General features: G+C 43.2%; 3 protein-coding genes across 5 annotated transcripts; 1 reads left to right on the top strand and 2 right to left on the bottom strand.

Annotated features, from left to right (window-relative positions):
* Positions 1–340: 340 nt before the first annotated feature.
* On the bottom strand, positions 341–4950 carry LOC124348877. Its single transcript, XM_046799242.1, has 10 exons — positions 4610–4950; positions 3585–3773; positions 3475–3518; positions 3344–3416; positions 2905–3255; positions 2498–2806; positions 1648–2418; positions 1306–1512; positions 991–1138; positions 341–911 (listed from the first exon to the last, which is right to left on the bottom strand). The coding sequence occupies exons 1-10, from the start codon at positions 4807–4809 to the stop codon at positions 702–704; spliced, it is 2502 nt and encodes an 833-aa protein (XP_046655198.1). The 5' UTR covers positions 4810–4950; the 3' UTR covers positions 341–701.
* A 57-nt stretch (positions 4951–5007) lies between these two features.
* Positions 5008–8598, top strand: LOC124348897 (protein Dok-7-like). The gene is made up of 6 exons (XM_046799285.1): positions 5008–5143; positions 5323–5599; positions 5658–5808; positions 5866–6059; positions 6122–7101; positions 7173–8598. The coding sequence occupies exons 1-6, from the start codon at positions 5075–5077 to the stop codon at positions 7569–7571; spliced, it is 2070 nt and encodes a 689-aa protein (XP_046655241.1). The 5' UTR covers positions 5008–5074; the 3' UTR covers positions 7572–8598.
* LOC124348908 (thromboxane-A synthase-like) lies at positions 8596–14566 on the bottom strand. Of its 3 annotated transcripts, XM_046799305.1 has the most exons (7): positions 14281–14566; positions 11814–11846; positions 10970–11647; positions 10398–10910; positions 10073–10317; positions 9862–9999; positions 8596–9672 (listed from the first exon to the last, which is right to left on the bottom strand). In XM_046799305.1, exons 3-7 carry the CDS (start codon positions 11453–11455, stop codon positions 9549–9551), a joined length of 1506 nt encoding a protein of 501 aa, XP_046655261.1. In that variant the 5' UTR covers positions 11456–11647; positions 11814–11846; positions 14281–14566; the 3' UTR covers positions 8596–9548. The 3 variants fall into 3 exon arrangements, with proteins under 3 accessions (XP_046655261.1, XP_046655260.1, XP_046655259.1); XM_046799304.1 differs by lacking the exon at positions 11814–11846; XM_046799303.1 differs by lacking the exon at positions 14281–14566 and having other exon boundaries at positions 11814–14195.
* Between the last annotated feature and the right edge of the window lie 437 nt (positions 14567–15003).

The raw sequence follows: 15003 nt of genomic DNA, 5'->3' as shown, positions 1-15003 counted from the left end.
CTCTCTAACTCTATGCCCACACGATCAATAAACCACACACACACACACACACACGCAGACACAAAAAAGAAAGAATACTTGATCCCGGCAACCATAAATCAAGATCCTCGAAAAAAACAAATGAATAGCAACAAGAAAAAAGTAGACGAAGGCAGAGTGGGAGGTATATGAGCAGTACACTACAGTTGCTGCAGCGTAGAAAAGAAAGGGCAAAAAAAAAAAAAATCAATTTAATTTGCCACATCCATCACTGGGAAAATTGACACATCTCACAACGTTCCAGCCGCTTAAAATTGCCTTTTCAATGTTCTTTAAGTCATTTCATTTGATCATACCAAGGTTTGGGAAAAATAAACTTTGATTTATATTTTTGTTTTTGTTTAAACGACGGACGTGAACACTTTCAAGATCAGCGACTTGTCTCCTTCACATATCAATTTTTGTAAGGCAAGAGATATGAAGGGATGAAAAAAGCAATATCGAAAAAACAAGCTCACATTACTGACTCGGAAGGAAATAGAATAAATCAGCGCAAATTGATAAATCTTGAAAAAAAAAAAAAAGAATTGGAAGGTTATAGTGAGTAACGTTATAACCACAGATATACACAATCTTCAGATATATATAGAAAAAGGGGGGACGAAAAAAAAAATATAAGAAAACCAACCAACCAACAAACAAACACAACAAACAGTCCTCAATCACAATATCGTCACGCCACCCATGGAGTTGACCGCCGGGCTGTGTACAGAGCAGCCGGCCATCAACAACGGAAGGTCTTGATTTTCGATGTCCAGTAAGCGAGTCACGCGGTCAATGTTCCATGATCGGATCGAAGTCGAAAGCAAGGCGCCCAAGTCTTCACTTTTTTGGCACAGGAAGCGCAAACGGCTTTCGACATGATCAAGGCACTGGAAAAAGAAAATAACATTAAGGTTCCCCCTCATTATACAATTCAAATGTTTGGTTAAAAAAAGATAAGATTCGAACCTGTTCTGCATCACGCATCATCAACCAAAGCAGTTGAGTCGATTCGACCAGAGCAGCCACTTGTCCGGACATGGTGACAGGGACCCAATATTGCTTTGTCCGTGGCGGAATGGTCTCCTCTTCAACGCAAGTCAACACTTGAACTTCCCTGTTTGAACAAACAAGCGAACAAATTTGGGTTATTAGAACAAGTACGTACGTGCTGTGGCAAAAGAACAACAAGATAAACAAAACAAAAAACAAAAAAAAAAAAACAACAAAAACAAAAAAAAAAAAAACGGGAAACAACGGGAAATTCCAGCATGTCTACTATACCAAGTGTCTGTGTTGGCAACGATGCAGTGGACGGTTTTCCAGCGGGCAGAGGCAGCTCGCAGATCGAGTTTCAAGTTGCTCAGCCAGTCACTTTGGCTGGGATCGCAAGACTGCAGGGTCCGTCCGGCTTGGTATTCGTCCTCCAAATCGGTGCCGTACATCCAATCGGATAATGACTGGTCGTTGATGGGCATCTTGGCACACACACTAAGAGAGATATCGAATGAATCAATGAATGAATGAATGAAAGCAGAGACACCGGCGGCGGCGACCAAACAATGTCATTATAGATTAGAAAAGTGGGACAAATCGGGACAAATGAGAAACAAAAAAAGTCAATACCTTGGAATTTGTACTTGAACAGGTCGTGTTGTGCAGGAGGCAGCGGCTGTGCCGTGTCCTCCTGGCTCGTTGCCCATCGGAGATTCCTCTCGCGAGTTGGATTTATCCGGAATACTGCCAACGAAGAAAGCGCACGAGGCGGATCTGGGCTTGTTATTGTCTGTCGTGGCTAATTCTTCCGTGTAAAAATCGTGGAACCCGTTTTTAGCTATAGACGAGATGAGATTGGCAAAGGCTTTCGTGGGATCACGTTTGGCAATGGTGTCGGGCGATAGCTGGAAGCGTACGTCGTAATAATTCCTGAGATATCGAGTGTTCTCCAGTAATTGTTGGCTACTTCGACGGTGTGAAGACAACAGGCCGGGAGGCGTTCGTCTTTCCAGTAAACTGGACCCGTTCCTCCGCATTGGCAGCACGACCGGAGATAAGCTCGAAGCGCCATCCGCATATCCCAGCTGGAACATGCTCTTCGAATGGCAAATTTGTGTCGAGTAATCGGCCAAAGTTTCATCCATCGGGTCTCCATTACTGCCCACCAGCAGCCTTGGCGGATGGTCGGAAAACGTCATTTCAGCCAGCGGATGGGCCGCAGGGGCAGACACTCTGACGAAATAACTAAGTACGTGCAAAAGTCTTCGGGCAAGTCCGCCATCTTTGCTCAAAACCAAGACTCTCGTGCCGCAGTCGAAAAATTCTGCCGGTTCCGTGACGTACGAATACAGCCAATTTACGTGGTACGTGAGCAAAGCCGAGAGTAACGAGCTCCAGAAACTAAAAAAAAAGAAAAAGAAAATAGTTTGGCATAAACATGCAATTCTTTTTCCTTTTATAGTCTGCCAGTTATTCTCACAAGCGAGTCAATTTTGTGTCCGTGTCGGTGACGATCGATTCCCAGTTGGTCATAAAGCGCCGGGCCATTTGCCGACGATTGGAGGTGGCGAATGAAGAGCCCATGACCATTGAGCAAGCCGGAGTTTCCGTGCACCTTGGAGCGTTGACTAACCGGTTCATGTCCTTTTCAAATTGACAGATAGCTTCTTGAATAAAACTGTGGAAATTTGTACGGCTGGAGTAGGCCCTCAAAACGCCCAACTGGAGCCGCTGGATGAAATGTTCGACTAGAGGCGCGTTTTGACCGAAGACGACCTCGCGTGCGGAACTGTCATCAATAAATACCAAAAGGAAAAAGATTAATCTAATTGCAGCATTCTTTTTTTAAATAGAAAATTAAACTTCCGAGGAAGAGTAGATTATTACGTTGCTGCGTGTTGATCGGTGGGTGAGAAAAATAGCGCCATGGCCAATCGAGTCTTGTGGTTACGATTTTGCGGTTGGTTGCCATGCGAAGGATTGGGATTGGCACTATTAAGCAGAGAATCGGATGCTGCTTTGCGAGCGGATGCGATGCGTGGTATAATCAGCGAACCAGAACCAAAACTTGTTCTCGAAGAAGCGCCGCTGGTTGCCAAGCTGATGCCGCTACTCCAACACGCACTGCTGCTATTGCCTTCCGCTCCGCCTTCCACCCAAGTCTCCATGTAGCCGCTATCCTTCGGGGCATTGGCCAATTTGTCTGCTTCATTCACATTGCTGGCAGAGTTTCTGTTTCTATTTGTAAATAAAGTTTTGCAGGGGGAGAACTTGCGTCACGAGGTGAAACAAAACAGGGGGAAAATTACGTAACGCGCATATATACCTATTAGCAGTTCTCGACGGTTGCTGGGATAGCGGTGGAATGAGGAAAACTTTGCTGAGCATCATTTCATAACCTGCAGAGGAATAATGTATTCATAATTATGAATGACTCAGTTTTAATGCTAAGCAGACCTTTCCATGGTGCCGAGGTAAAATCATGGACTCGAAAATTATCCCTGAAAAACACCAGATGGCATTTTAGAGAAAAGAAAATCAATAACAGCTTAGATTACAAGTCCTACCCTGAGTATTTTAAGGTGGCGGAGCCAAAGACCATGTCTTTCATTAGTTGGAGGTCTTGGAATTCATCTTTAAACTGGAGCCACGGTCCGCCTCCGCCCCCTGAATCAAAGATCAAGCGCCGACCGCGGACTTCGCACTCACGGAAGAGCAACAGTCGAATTTGAGCGGAAGTTCCCAAATGATTAGAGCTGCAAAGAGAGAGAGAGAAAAAAAACAGCATTATTACAAATACGATGAAAAAATATGTTTCACCGGATGTCCAAAAACAAGTTAGATTTTGACAGTTTGAAATCAAATGCGAGAACTTGCGAGGAAATGCAAATGAACGATTTGTGTCTCGGGACGTGACGTGCGTCAGCCGTCTACCCTTTGGTTTGTTGTTTTCGCTACTATTATAAACGTTGGCATGGAAAGAGTCGTAGGGCAGGGACGGAGGTAGGGAAAATTCCACGTGATTATCAACTACGTAAGAAAAATCTAGGGCGGACCACATGACTCTGGAAATGCGGGCCGTAAGCTATTTATAGAGGGGAAGAGCGCAAGTTTTTAAATTTTGGCGCCGGTTTAAAATCAACAAATTGTACGTCTTGATAACAAAAAAGAAATGAAAAAGGTGTTATTGCCAAATGTTAAAAAACAGTGATTGTTTTCCTCCTCCTGCACCACAACACCACATTGTTCTGAGAATTGAGAGTTTTAATAGAAGTCTTGGCATTAGACTACACATGAAACACAATCTGTTGATTGGGTCTGGTGAAAACAGCTGAAACTCCACGAAGAATTTGATACTTTTAGATGGCTCAGCCTCTTTGGCAAATTTCCCTCCAACACATTGTATCCATGCTGTTTCATGCAACATTCCCAGGGACATTTATTAAATGGCAGCTGGTCTAGATTACGCTATTTCACAAAAAGATTTCTAATCAAATTGAACATGGTTGTGTTTACTCAACACATCACACATCATTTAATCTGATTAAAAACAACCATGATGCCTTGTGACACATGAGCATAAGTCACTTACCCAATGTTGTCTCCATTTGTGATGACTTTCTGAGAATTTTTCTGGTTCTTTACAGCTTCTAAAAGAGCTCCGCGCTGCCTGCTGGCCTGCTTCTTATTCGTCAATAAACACGTATCGGATTTGCTGTTCAAGGACGTACTACGAAATTTTCTAGGGATAAGCTTGTTGATTAAGGCCATGACATTGGAAGATATTTGCATTAAAGTGTGCGCAGAATCGTCGAAAAACTCACTCAACTCATTTCCAACATGATTTGCAAATATATACAACGGAAAAGGGCAAACAAACTGAAAGAAAAATGAAAAGGGGAAAGCTGAGAAAGGCGGCCGACTAGTGAGAGTGTTTTCTTTTCGAACCGAAGCAGACGAACGACGCCATCTGACGATTTTCCCATTTTAAGTTGCCCATTTCGGTAAACACGGAAAACTGACAACGCAGCCTTAGTTCTAGTTGCTTTAAACAAACATGGCGGAGTTTAAGAATTTTGACAGCTCTGTCCTTGAGGGCCACCTAAAATTCAGAGAAAAGAAAACAGTACGTAATCATTTTGCTGATGCTAAATGTTTTAATCGCGTGTGCATTATTTTTAGTTATTTTTATGTGATTTCTGTCGTTTCCTTTACCCCTTTGGACTCGGGTTTCTTGGAGATCATTAGAGCAGAACCGCCTGCTCGTTTAAAACTATTTATCGTTTTGTTTGTTTTTTATTTTAGTGGAAGCGACGGTGGTGTGTCGTCCGGAGACTCTCCCCTGTGGCCAATTCACTGATAATGCAATTCTACAAAAAGTCATTGAGCAAGGGCAAAGGTTCACAGTCCAAAGCTTCACTTAACTTGGAGCATCTTTTGGGCTTTGAGAGCTGTTTCCTGCTTCAAAAAGAATCACAGACATTGGCAATAGTGTGCAGAACATTTGTCACTGTTCTAGCGTTTGAAAATCGTGAAATGCTACTCGAGTGGCAAGCACAGATAGCTGAAATACTTGGCCACAGTATGTTTTATTACAAATGCTTAATTTACAAGTCCAAGCTAATTATTTTGATGTTTAGGTGAAAGATATGAAGTCCAGCTTTTAAGTGTTCCAGGGAAGTTGGAAATTACTAGCAGCTCAGCTGTATTGCATATCAGAGATTGGCAGTTCTCATTAATACAAGGAATACCACCACGGCTCATAGGTTATTGGAACATGGCAGATCTTAGGTGAGTCCATGTAAACTAAACCATGTTAACAGCCAGCATTAAACCAAATATTTGTAGACGTTTCGGAGCAGTGGATGACCGTAGGTTCTGCTTCGAGGGTGGTTCTCGTTGTTCGTCAAGAGGATTCGAGGGAATATTTGTCCTAGGCTCCTCTCAAAGTCATGAAATTGCCAATAAATTTGAATTCTCCGTTCGCGGCCGCCTTTCCGAATCCCAACGGACTCGCATCCATCCGTCATCCACGTTAAATGGTGAGCCAAATTGACTAAACTGTTCATTAGCAGATTTTTTATTACAATTTTGCTGCTCTTAGGATTGTTAACTCCGATGATGCGACATCGGTTGAGCGTTAATTCTCGGTGTCCGTCACAAACAATGAGCAAACCCAACACCCCGTTACTAAGCAGCCAACGCCGAGCTCAAGAATTCTGTTTGAGCCCTCCCTGTGCCCGCCACACACGCTCTTACTCTCAACAGCACAGTCGAACCAGCAGCATATCAAGTGGAACAAGACTCAGCGCAGCTCTCCAACGCTCGGATCCAGAGCTCCTCTACGACAAACCGCGTTCCCTCAACGCTACCATGTCGCAGGCCGTCTACGAAGTTTGCGGTGGAGGAAACAACGAATCTCGACCTAGTTCCACCCTGCCGACAAGTCATTACGACACACCTCGGAGGATATTGCAGAACTTGAATCAGCTCTCGTGCGCCTCCGAAGCCGCCAGCGCCACCCAGTCAATTTCTCAGCCAAATGGAAACACTTTGGAGGTGCCGGGAGGAATCAGTTCGCTCTATGCTACCGTGACCAAGTCGAAGAAGTCAAAGAAACCTGTGGACGCCAGTGACGGGGACGTGACAAAAGCATCAGTGCCAGTAGAAGTCCAGGGATATTTGGTCATGCAACGAGGGCAGGGTCAGTGGAACCAGCAGTCTGAGGAATACGTGCAGATGCAATCGCTACCCTGCAGTCCGGCCACGTTACTCCAACGACAGCGACGCTGTTTAGAATCGGTTGAGCAGTGCACTCGATCCTGCTGCAGCGGAAACAGTGTAGATAACAAAATGTGGTCCGATCAAGTCTATCAGAACTCCCTCTGGCTGCAGCTGCAGGCCGAAGGAGCCGCTGTCGATTATCAAAACCCGATAACCTTTCGTTGCCTCTACTCCAAACCGTGCTACCCTCACTGCACCCTGCCGCTGCTCCACTCACGTTCGACAACACACGCCAACAGTAAAGCGGTTCCTCTCCGGTTACGACGCTCAGCCAGTATGCCAGCATCAGCCTGTCGCCAGGTCAGTTTAATTTCGGATTTTCTTTCACTTCATCAATCAAAGTTGAATTCATTTTTCTTGTCATTCGTTAGGGCAATCGGGATTCATCAGATTCGACGGATTCCGGCGTCAGCGTAACAGCCGATTCTCTCTCTCATCAAGTTTCAATGGGTCTGGCCGGATGTAGTTCAAACGGCGGATGTGCTCACCATCATCACCACCACCATCTGTTACTATCACGTCATTGGTCGCTACCGCGACCGCACGTCACAGCTCAACAGATTCCAAACACTCGTCTGTGGTATGACACGACGTCACAGAATCCATCTGCGGCCTCCACCCTTTTGGCCGCCCAGTCCACCACTTCTTCAAGTGGTGTCCAAGGCGACGGCGGGAGCAACTGTCAAAGTAATAGCAGCAGTTTGTCAAACATTCTAGACCGCCTGGAAACGCTCTCGGTCGCCTCTATCGGGTATGAAACTTGCGTCTGAAAGAGAAGGTGGGTTTCCTTTTACTCCCCTCCGCACAGCACAAACCGCCCATTTTCTTTTTTTTTTAAACAAGAATTTTGAAATCTTGCCATCGTTCAGTTATACGATTTATCATCAGACACAAACTAATACGTAAAAGATTTGTACCTGGTTCGACGCAAAGAAGAAAAAAGGAAAACACACAACGAGAAAGTCTAAAAGGGGAAAATAGGAAAAAACAAAATCGTCAAATCATATTCGTGTATACTATAATAATGTGTATCTCTCTCTCCCATCTTTCTGGTCAGCGAGCTCTCTACTATTGCGATTGCCGCACTGCACTAGCCAAAGAAGTCGAAATAACTGAATCTCAAAAAATTGAAAAAAATCTTTTAAAATTGCTAATAATGAATTATCGATCACGGCCCGTATGGAATTTTTTTTTTCTAAACTGTGCGCGCGCTCGTTTGGGGTATCCTAGTCTTCCGTGCGCGCCCGCTCGTATCAAGTTTCTCAAAAATGATCCTTTTTTAAAATTCCTACAATTTCTTTTTGCAACACTCCGTTCTTTTTTCTGCCCAGCAGTTAAAAAATATAAACTCAGTGAATTTTTACGAAGAAGAAGAGAGCTCTATGGAAAGAAAAACCAAAAACAAAAGTAAATATTTATACAAAAATCACTTACATTTTGTGAAAATGAAGAATGTCCAGGTCCTTATAATTCACCTCTCTCTCTCACCTCATGGAAAATGTGTTTGTTCGTTTGTTTGTTTGTTTCCCATGCAAATGCCTACAGGGTTATGGAATCCTCTCATAATTGGGTCAATGGCACAAACAGAAAAGCCAGGCAATGTTTCAGGAGCACAGAGGGAAGTAAGAAAATTGATCCCACCACAACAATATCAATGAATTTATCAATGTTCTATATACTCTTATTGTAATCTCATGATATATTTTTTTTTCTCCGAAAATCGTGCGTCTCTGTTTATAAATTAGGAAATCTATCCCAATTATATCAAAGAGTAAAAATTGAAACAATGTCACGTGATTTTTTTTAACGAATTTCGTGTAGTAGTTTAGCGAAAAAACCAATAAGACAAAAAATAATGTCAAATGTAGTAGTGAAAAACATGAAAAATGGAGAGAAAAACAATTCAAATAAAGAGACGATATCTACACACACACACGCTGAGCACTGAGTTAAGTCGCAACTTGTCACCCCAAGAAAATTATTGTGGTCAAAAGAGATAGGAACGCAATATTTAGTTTTCTTCTTTCTTGTTTCAAACTCTCCAGGATATGTGAGATATGCCCGGAGAAAAGTCAAACAAAAAGTGGTGGAGATAAAAAAGAGAGAAAAGAATTCCAACAGTCGACATATTTTGGAAAAAATAACGTTAAAAATGAGAGAAAAAAATGGGCGAAATTATTGAAAATTGCGCACAGAAGAAGGAAACACGAAGAAAGACTCGCCTGGAACACACTTAAAAACATTTGCTGTTTGACACTGACGAACGTCAAGTCAAGAGCTAGTTCCCTGGATACTGATGGATCTACTGCTGACGTCATCAAACAACATGATGGATTGAAAGATAAAAGAAACAAGTAATTAAATCAAAGAAGACATAACAGAATCATATGAAGATGAATGTGGGGGGAGGGTGGACACGATAGAGGGAGAGAGAGAGGGGGGTATGTTTGACGGCGTATCAGCAGTAAACACGACGTGTTTTAAAAGAATCCATCAGCCCATATTGAGGAACAGAAGCTAATCACCGGTGCGTCATCATCGTTTTGTTCCGATGCTGCACAGGTGCAACGCGGAATCACTTCCCTTCTCATATACTTTTAGATCACATGTAGCGAATTACTCGCTCTAACTACTATTAGACACAACGGAATGAGACAATCATATGCTAATTTCTACTACCAAAACGAGTCGATCCGATTTGGAATTTGATGATTTTTTGTTTTGTTTTTTATTATTTCTTACTTCGGTCAGCAAGCCGATGTTGCTTCTCTTCTTTCCGCTCGTAACCAGACGCCATTCTTAGGATTGAGAGTCACCGTCGGGACCGAGAGCGTCAGCTTTTCTTCTTCTGTTCGCTCACAAGGCAGCAATCTGCAATATCGAAAAAGAGAGGAATTCAAATTTCGATTGCAACTATCAGTGAGAAGGCCTTAATCTAGCGAGCACAGACGTTTTACAAGTACAAATAGACAGATGATCGCCGATAATGTCAAGTGAAAACGGGCCAAGGTTTTCTTTTTTTTTAAGTGAGCTCGATCAAATAACCCGATTAAAACTTACCGGTATTTCATGAGAAGCTTGGCCAGGGCGATTTTAGCTTCCAGGCATGCGAATCGGATTCCAAGACAAGAGCGCGGTCCGGAACCGAACGGAATCCATGCCATGGGATGTCTGTCCTTTTTCAACTCTGGTTCGAATCTTTATTAAAAAGAAATGAAGTTTAATTAACAAAATAGTCACAAAACAAAAATCAAGTATTGATTGTAATTACCGGTCGGGATCGAAGCGGTAAGGATCCGGCCACAAGTTGGGGTCGTGGTGGACTTGCCAAATGGGAATTTGAACATTGGTGCCGGCCGGGATGTGAAATTGACCAAGTTGGGTGTCTTCAGCCGCCTCTCGGTTCACGAACAACACCACAGGTGGGAAGAGCCTCAAGGCTTCGGAAAATACCTGGTCCAGGTAAGTTAACTGGCTGATTTTGTTGTAGTCTGTCTCAAGATCGCCAGAACTTTCCTAAAAGAATGGTAAAAAAACAAACAACATTAATGTTGACCTTGTTAACTTGAGAGTGGGACGGAGTGATGGATTCTTACCCCCAGGTGATCCATTAGTTCCTGATGTAGTTTCTCTTGGACGTCAGGATGAGTAGCGATCAGATATGCGCAGTAGGTGAGAGCATTAGCTGTGGTTTCAAAACCGCCCAAGAGAAAGACCCAGGCATTTGCAATGATCTCATCGTCCGTCAGCAATTGATTGGCTCGGCTACGTCCGTCAGCATTTTCACTCTCCAGACGATTCTCAGATGCTTCCATCAACAGTTGAAGGATGTCGTTGTGGCTGGTTGGAGCAACCCCCACTTGGTAGTCATTTCGGCGACTATCAATGACACCTTGAACTTTGTCGATGATGGACTGCGTGAACTGACCACAAGGCGAAGCCACCCGGAAAACAACGGCGAGGATCTCTCTGACGAGTGGGAAGAAAATGGCCAAATTGATGATGGGATTGTTGGCTTGTTTCAAGAACTGACGAAGAGAATTAAGGAATTCATCGTCCGGTTTACGTTGGCAGTCGACTGTCGTGTTGAGTGCGCATTCAGCAATCACCTAGAGTCCATTTAAAAGTTGAATGATTTGTCTGAAATGGAGTGTTTTAGTGTTATTACCTGGCAAGTTAGACCCTGGAAGACGCCGTAAAAGTCGATGTCGCTTTGATTCTCGGCGTGGTTATCGACGACCTCCACCAGAATGTCGACGCAACGATTGATGGTGGAATTGATTTTGCGCATTTTACGAGCGGAAAACGTTGGCGAAATGACCCGCCGCACCTCCTTCCATCGCTGACCGCGCAGACCAACCAAGGTGTTGATTACGGGTCTGATTTCGATGCCCATAGCCGGCCGGTTGACAAACTTGTGGAAGTCGCGGATGAGAACTTGTTGGATCAGATCCAGATCTTTAACCACCACATAAGGCTTCATTCCGATGTAATAGCCGTAAAAGTCACCAAATTCCGCCTGCCATTCATCCATGATGTGGATGGGCACCAAGGAGAGGTCTCGCATTTTGTCGGCATTGCCTTTAATCAAATTCGGTTGCGGTCCGGGAATGCCAAGTCGACGAAAAAACTGAAACGCCCGACGTCGGTACATGTAGCTGTGAAACAGCGAGATGGCCAGCAGAGCTAAACAGATAGCTAGTAGGTGATTGGTAACGTTCCAATTGGCAGGCCATTGTTTTCCCAAGGTCCTATCTTCTTTGACGAAGATCCACGACGACAACTGCGAGGCGACGACGTGGATAATTCCATCGAAGAATACGATCAACCCGAGAAGTAGAGTAATCTGAAACAGAATACAGAAACAATAACTCATCTTTTCTTCTGTCCATGGCAATTTCTTGTGCTATTATACCAAGTGACAAAAATGCTTAATCATATGACTACTCCAAACGTAACCCAGTCGTCGTAATTGAATGACATAAGAAAAATTTGATGTTATTACTAATTACCTGAATCCCTTGAGGGCGTTTGCCATTGGATTGCTGAGCCATGGTTTTTAATGACAACCAAATGTGCAAAGAAAAATTTAAACAAATGATTAATGTTAAACGCCTTTTAAGGTGTGTAACCGAAAGATGAATATAACACTGTGGATGCAAAATGATCAAAATCATTCGCCTTTTATATACCAATTCCAAACCTATCAAACTCCATACGGTAGGAGTTGGGGGCGGTGGGGGAGAGATCTGTCCAATCATATAATCAGCTGGAGTAAAAAAAACGTGATTGAGATTTGCGTTATCACAAAAGAAAAAGAAAAAAACCGATTGACGTTTTTTTTTATGTGACAAAGTCCGTCTGTCTCACGTAGTCATTCCTATTGTCATGTTTTTTTTTTTTTTTGTTGTTGTTTTCCTAACATGATATGCCTCCTTTGAGATTATTGGATTTGATTGTTTGATTGGATATGACTTGTGCAAACAAAGATTGAGGGAGGGGGAGGGTTGGCTGTCGCTAGCCACAAGCTACCGACACCCTTTGGAACCCGGACTTTCCAATTTGATTTCGATTAAGAAGATGATGGATGTATGTCAAATCCATCTAGTCTCTATCTGTCTGCCTCTTTTCTATAAGCGGTTAGATTCTCAAATAAATTATTTGGCTTGCATAAGCTGAATAACTCTTCTGTTGCCATGGTGACCATAACCGAGCCCTGCGATTATTAGGCAAACAGATCAATCGGTGGGAATCCCAATATTTTTTTCTCGATAATGAATTATTGGCTCTCTATCGTCGGAATGATTGCGTTTGACCAAGGATTACTGACGCACACAAACATGAAAAATAATAATGGTTGATTGATGGGGCGACAGACACACGTAACAAGCAAGCAAATTGATTTGACTAGTGTGTTTGTTTCTTTTCGATTTTCCTACAGAGATAAGGAAATCGATTGAGCGGGAGGCCACGTGAAAATAAGTAGGGGAGGTGGACGAAATAGTCTTTTATCGCAATAAGCTAACAAATAATACGATAGACATTTGTGGTGGGGTTTCTACTACCGTGCATTCTACCAGCGCATGCACACGACGGGTCGCTTGTACTTTGTTTCGTTCGATTGACGTCAGCGAATTTTGTTTTGCCCATCGATTCTCGTATTATCTCCTTTAATTTTTTTTTTAAAGATTACCCAAATCGTTTGTCTTTCGCCTCATCATCCGACATAAGGCGTTTCGTAATTTGACTAGCCCGTCCAACTATCTTCGGCTATACTGAAATCCGCCCGCTCACTAAACTTTAACGGTTCTGTTGTGCTCACCCCTTATTTTGTTTTTCTTTATGTTCACGTGTTGTCGGACGATACGAACAGCTCATCATCTGCTCTTCGACAGGTTTTAATGATCCGATAAGCTTCATGCTAGCTAATCCGTCATTCCGATTGACGTCAGAATCGTATTGACGTACACTCGAACTTGTTTTTTTGTTACTTGTTTTCATGTTTTTGACGGATTGGACAAAATGGCCTTTTGATGCAATAATGATTAACGTACGCATATACAAGGGGACGGACTGCGTTACCTTACCGTTCGCACACATTTCAGTATTCTGTATCACCCCACAGACTCGAAAACCTGTTTACTAACTGTTATACTTTCGTCATTGTTAACCGAATAACAAAATTTCGATTTCAACTCTGCCGGGGGATAAAGTAGCGCAAAAGCCCGCTGGCAATATTACCTGTCCGAGTGATGGGGGGAAAAGAATTGCTTCTTTGTGCAAAAAAAAAAAGTTACTACCTGGATTTTATACTTTTCCCCCTCGACCCAAGTTCTCTTGAATCGTTATGTAGCCAAACTGTTGTCTAGTGAGGGTGATAAGGACGCAGCTATGGGAGCTCAGAGAAAGCTTTTCGAACAATTCAAAAGAGCTTTCTTCTTCTATTATCGCTTTTTTCGCGCATGCATCTCGTCCGTTGCGACTTTGGAAGTAAATGACCCCATGGGCGACGACTTTTTACCATTAGGAACTTGAAACCCCCCCGTCAATTTTAAATCCTCGGTGACCAGAGGTTTCTGTTGGGAATTTTGTAAGCGGATTAAGATTTTGAAATGGGGGGGGGGGATTTATGACGTTGTTTCTTGTTGATTTAATAATGTGCGTGCGTTTCATTACTACTATTAACAGAAAACAGGGAGATACGGTCGTTAAATCGAGGACCGTGTGTGAGTTTATGGCGGCGCCCAGAAATTTTTTTTTACGAGATTCTTGATAGGAAAGAACAAACAACGCGCCATTAGATCAAAGTTCGGCGCCTACGAAATATTTGTGCGGGAGGTGACAACCAATAAGGAAGGGCGCATTGCAGTTACGGAGATAACCTTTGCGATAATTTGTTTTGTTTTTTTAAACTGGGTCATAATGATGAAGCAGAATTTTACAGTTAAGGAATTTAATTTAAAAAAAAAATGGACTTACATAAGGTTGAAGTTGAGGGCGACATGGCGGCGTTGCAGTTCATCCGGGGGTTGCTCCTCAAATTTCGTTTTTGCTTCTTTTTTCTGACGTAACAATTCCGGGTGGAGAAAAAACTTCTCCTCCACCCGGAATCTTTACCAACACACACACACGAAATCAAGTTAATTCACTACATTTTTGAAACACTTATTAATGTTAAAGGTGAAAAAATAAAAACTACCCCTGGGAACGTTTGCGGAGTGCGCCTTGCTCGCCGTTCGCTCCTCGACTGAATCGATGCAATAATTCCGGACGGCGAAAAAAAAAGAGAAAAGAGAAAAAAGAGAGAGGGAAACATCAGCGCATTTTCTCCCTCTCCCTTTTTCTTCTTCTTCTCCCCCCTCCTAGCTCTAAGACTCTCTCTCTACATGTATAATAATGTGGGTTACGTCAAGAATCGGTAGGGGGAAAAGACACCCCCCTACGTATACCCTACAGCTGCTCAACGCGCACTCGTTCGCTTCTCGGCAAGATCTAGGTCAAGTGTTGCATAGCTACGACCGTTACGCCACAAGCGTTTTCGTCGACCCCTCCGCCTCCCCCCCCCAACTGGATTTTTTCGCACACGTGGAGTTCTCCCCCTCTCGAATTCGCCATCCGCAACAACCCCAAACTCCCCCTCTCTCTCTCTCTCTCTTCCAGCTTTCTCTTTTTTACCCATTACGTCAAAGTAGGTCATCCTTC

Source organism: Daphnia pulicaria, chromosome 7 (genome assembly GCF_021234035.1).
Source record: "Daphnia pulicaria isolate SC F1-1A chromosome 7, SC_F0-13Bv2, whole genome shotgun sequence".
NCBI classification, from domain to species: domain Eukaryota; kingdom Metazoa; phylum Arthropoda; class Branchiopoda; order Diplostraca; family Daphniidae; genus Daphnia; species Daphnia pulicaria.
This window is presented reverse-complemented; position numbering and strand designations above follow the sequence as displayed.

Bases quoted from the DNA above. Each gene is read 5' to 3' on its own strand.
- LOC124348877 (XM_046799242.1), bottom strand. From the start codon at position 4,809: ATGCAAATATCTTCCAATGTCATGGCCTTAATCAACAAGCTTATCCCT. The intron at 3,256-3,343 runs GTATATATGCGC...ATTTACAAATAG, and splicing joins CCGTCGAGAACTGCTAATAG to AAACAGAAACTCTGCCAGCA. The intron at 2,807-2,904 runs GTAATAATCTAC...TATTGATGACAG, and splicing joins ACCGATCAACACGCAGCAAC to TTCCGCACGCGAGGTCGTCT.
- LOC124348908 (XM_046799303.1), bottom strand. From the start codon at position 12,062: ATGATTGGACAGATCTCTCCCCCACCGCCCCCAACTCCTACCGTATGG. The intron at 11,648-11,813 runs GTAATTAGTAAT...ATTCTGTTTCAG, and splicing joins AACGCCCTCAAGGGATTCAG to ATTACTCTACTTCTCGGGTT. The intron at 10,000-10,072 runs GTAATTACAATC...TTTTTAATAAAG, and splicing joins TACCGCTTCGATCCCGACCG to ATTCGAACCAGAGTTGAAAA.
- LOC124348897 (XM_046799285.1), top strand. From the start codon at position 5,075: ATGGCGGAGTTTAAGAATTTTGACAGCTCTGTCCTTGAGGGCCACCTA. The intron at 5,144-5,322 runs GTACGTAATCAT...TTTTTATTTTAG, and splicing joins AATTCAGAGAAAAGAAAACA to TGGAAGCGACGGTGGTGTGT. The intron at 5,600-5,657 runs GTATGTTTTATT...TTTGATGTTTAG, and splicing joins AGCTGAAATACTTGGCCACA to GTGAAAGATATGAAGTCCAG.